This window comes from Dictyostelium discoideum (genome assembly GCF_000004695.1).
Source record: "Dictyostelium discoideum AX4 chromosome 6 chromosome, whole genome shotgun sequence".
Lineage (NCBI taxonomy): Eukaryota > Evosea > Eumycetozoa > Dictyosteliales > Dictyosteliaceae > Dictyostelium > Dictyostelium discoideum.
In genome coordinates, this window is record NC_007092.3 from 1,819,891 (window position 1) to 1,822,390 (window position 2,500).

General features: G+C 20.9%; 2 protein-coding genes across 2 annotated transcripts in view; one reads left to right on the forward strand and one right to left on the reverse strand.

The window, feature by feature from the left end:
- Nucleotides 1–886, reverse strand: part of lst8 (WD40 repeat-containing protein) — a gene marked incomplete at both ends in the record, with an annotated part of 1,169 nt that extends 283 nt beyond the window's left edge. Inside the window, 3 exons of the mRNA XM_629510.1 lie at nt 1–315; nt 408–622; nt 785–886. The exon at nt 1–315 is cut by the window's left edge and continues 283 nt beyond it. Coding sequence (XP_629512.1) covers nt 1–315; nt 408–622; nt 785–886 — 632 coding nt within the window. The remainder of the gene's footprint in view (nt 316–407; nt 623–784) is intronic.
- A 676-nt stretch (nt 887–1,562) lies between these two features.
- Nucleotides 1,563–2,500, forward strand: part of cyc1 (cytochrome c1) — a gene marked incomplete at both ends in the record, with an annotated part of 1,522 nt that continues 584 nt past the window's right edge. Inside the window, 2 exons of the mRNA XM_629511.1 lie at nt 1,563–1,589; nt 2,177–2,500. The exon at nt 2,177–2,500 is cut by the window's right edge and continues 209 nt beyond it. Of these exons, the coding sequence (XP_629513.1) occupies nt 1,563–1,589; nt 2,177–2,500 (351 nt within the window). The remainder of the gene's footprint in view (nt 1,590–2,176) is intronic.

The following is a 2,500-nucleotide window of genomic DNA, read 5'->3' on the forward strand; positions in this document are numbered from 1 at the left end:
AGGATTGGTGCATTGTGTGCTTCAATCTTTTGTAATGGTTCAAATCTTGATGTATCATCTTCACCCAATCTCCAAACAAAACATTTTCCTTTAGTATTTGATGCAACCACTAAACCACCATCACTTGATATGGTCAATGATGTTATACCAACTTCACCATCTGGTACTAATTCTCTACTACATGTATTTGATATTAAATCCCAAACTCTAATTGACCCATTTTGATCACCTGATATTAATTCTGCTTGATTTGGATGTAAAACTACTGTATTAACTGGTGCACTACATTCATAATCTCTTTGACATCCTGGTGCTCTAAAATTAAAAAAATAATAATTAATATCATCACCATCATTATTATTAATTATCACCATTATCAATATATATATAATATATATAATTCTTACTTTAAATCCCAAATTTTAACAGTTCCATCTTCTGAACCAGTATACATCCATTTACCTTCTTTTTGGAAACCAACACCAGTTACATTACCTTTATGACCATCAAAACTCATTGCTGGTGAATTATTATTTGTATTGACTTCAAACAATCTTGTTTGTGGGTTACCTGCTGCTGCTATATAAAGTTTATCATGTGTAATCTCTAATCTATTTATATGCTTTTTTTTTTTTTTTTTTTGAAAATAAAAAAATAAAAAAAGAGAAAATTATTTATTAATTATTACTAATTTTTTTATTTCTATTTATATACATATCCTTAGTTTATTATTAATTATTATTATTATTATTATTATTATTTGTTTTTTGATATATGTACTTACAAATTCACCACAATCAATTGATCTATAACATCCACCACTGGGTGGGTCCCAAAATTTAATTGTGTGATCATAAGATGCTGTTGCCAATATAATACCTGGCATTGTTATAATTTATGTGTATCTTAATAAATTAAATAAAAAAAATAAAAAAAAAAGGTGAAAAAAATTTTTATTAATTTTGAAAAAAAAAAAAAAAAAAAAAAAAAAAAAATTTTTTTTTTTTTTTGATTATTTTAATTTTAATTTTAATTTTAGTATTGTTAATTTGGTAAAGTTACAAAAAATTAAATTAAGGATCCTTAATTAAGGATTAAATCGGAAGGATTTTTTTTTTTTTTTCTTTTTTTTTTTTTTTTTTTTTTTTTTTTTTTTTTTTTAATTTTAGTATAATAAAATAAAATCACCTTTTTAAACAAAAAAAAATTATAATAATAAAAACAAGAAAAAATAAAAATTAATTTATTATATTAAAAAAAAAAGGACCTAATTAGAAAAAAGAAAAAAAAAATTTTTTAAAAAAAACCAAAAATGGTCATATGCATTATTAAAACTGGATTTTGAAACAGGTGCCTTTTAACTGAAATTCGTAAAAAAAAAAATTTATATTTTATTTTTTTTTTTTTTTAAAAAATTTTTTTTTTTTTTTTTTTTTATTTTTTTTTTTTTTTTAATTTTTTTTTTTTTTTAATTTTTTATTTTTTTTTTTGATCAACGAGTTTTTTTTTTCATATAATATATTGTGCACTCATTAGAGACATATAAGAAAAAACAGATCAAAATGTTTTCTCAAAAATTGCTTGCAAATGTAATGATCATTAAATAGAATAGTTTTTATAGTAACATTTATAAAAATAAACAATAATAAATATATTTTAATAAAATAATAGAAATAAAATATAAAAATTAATAATAATAAAAATAATATGACACACAATGAACAAACACACACACGAATAAATATGAAAAAAAAAAAAAATAAAAAAAAATAAAAAAAAATAAAAAATAAAATTTTCAATTTCATAGTAAATTAATTTACTAAATATCTTAAAACAACATTGGTTGTTATCAATCATTGTAGTAATAATAATAATTCTTTTATTTAAAAACAGAAAAAAATTAAAAAAATTAAAAAATAAAAAAAAAATAATAAAAGCCAATGCAACAATAAGAATTTACTAGTACCAAAAAAATAATAATAAAAATAACAATAGTATCTTTAAAAATAAAAATAATAATTAATAGTTTCATAGTTTTCATTTTAAACACTGAAACTCATTTCCACCACACAAAAAAAAAAAAAATAAAAAAAAAAAAATTTTAAAAAAAATTTTTTAAAAAAAAAAAAAAAATCAATTATTAACATGTTTTTTTTTTTATATTATTATATTTTAGGGTAAATTATTAAGTAAATTAGCAATTGTTAGTGGTGTTGTAGGTACAGCAACAGCAATTACTACATCAACAACTCTTTTATCAGATGATTTTGTTCAACCAACCTCATACCCATGGGAACATCGTTTCCCATGGCAATCATATGATCACGCAGCAATTCGTCGTGGTCATCAAGTTTACACTCAAGTCTGTAGCACATGTCACAGTTTAAATTTAATTTCTTATCGTCATTTAGCAAATGTTGCATATACCCCAGAGGAATTGAAAGCAATGGCTGCTGATACCACCGTTATGGATGGTCCAGATTCTGAAGGTGATATGTTT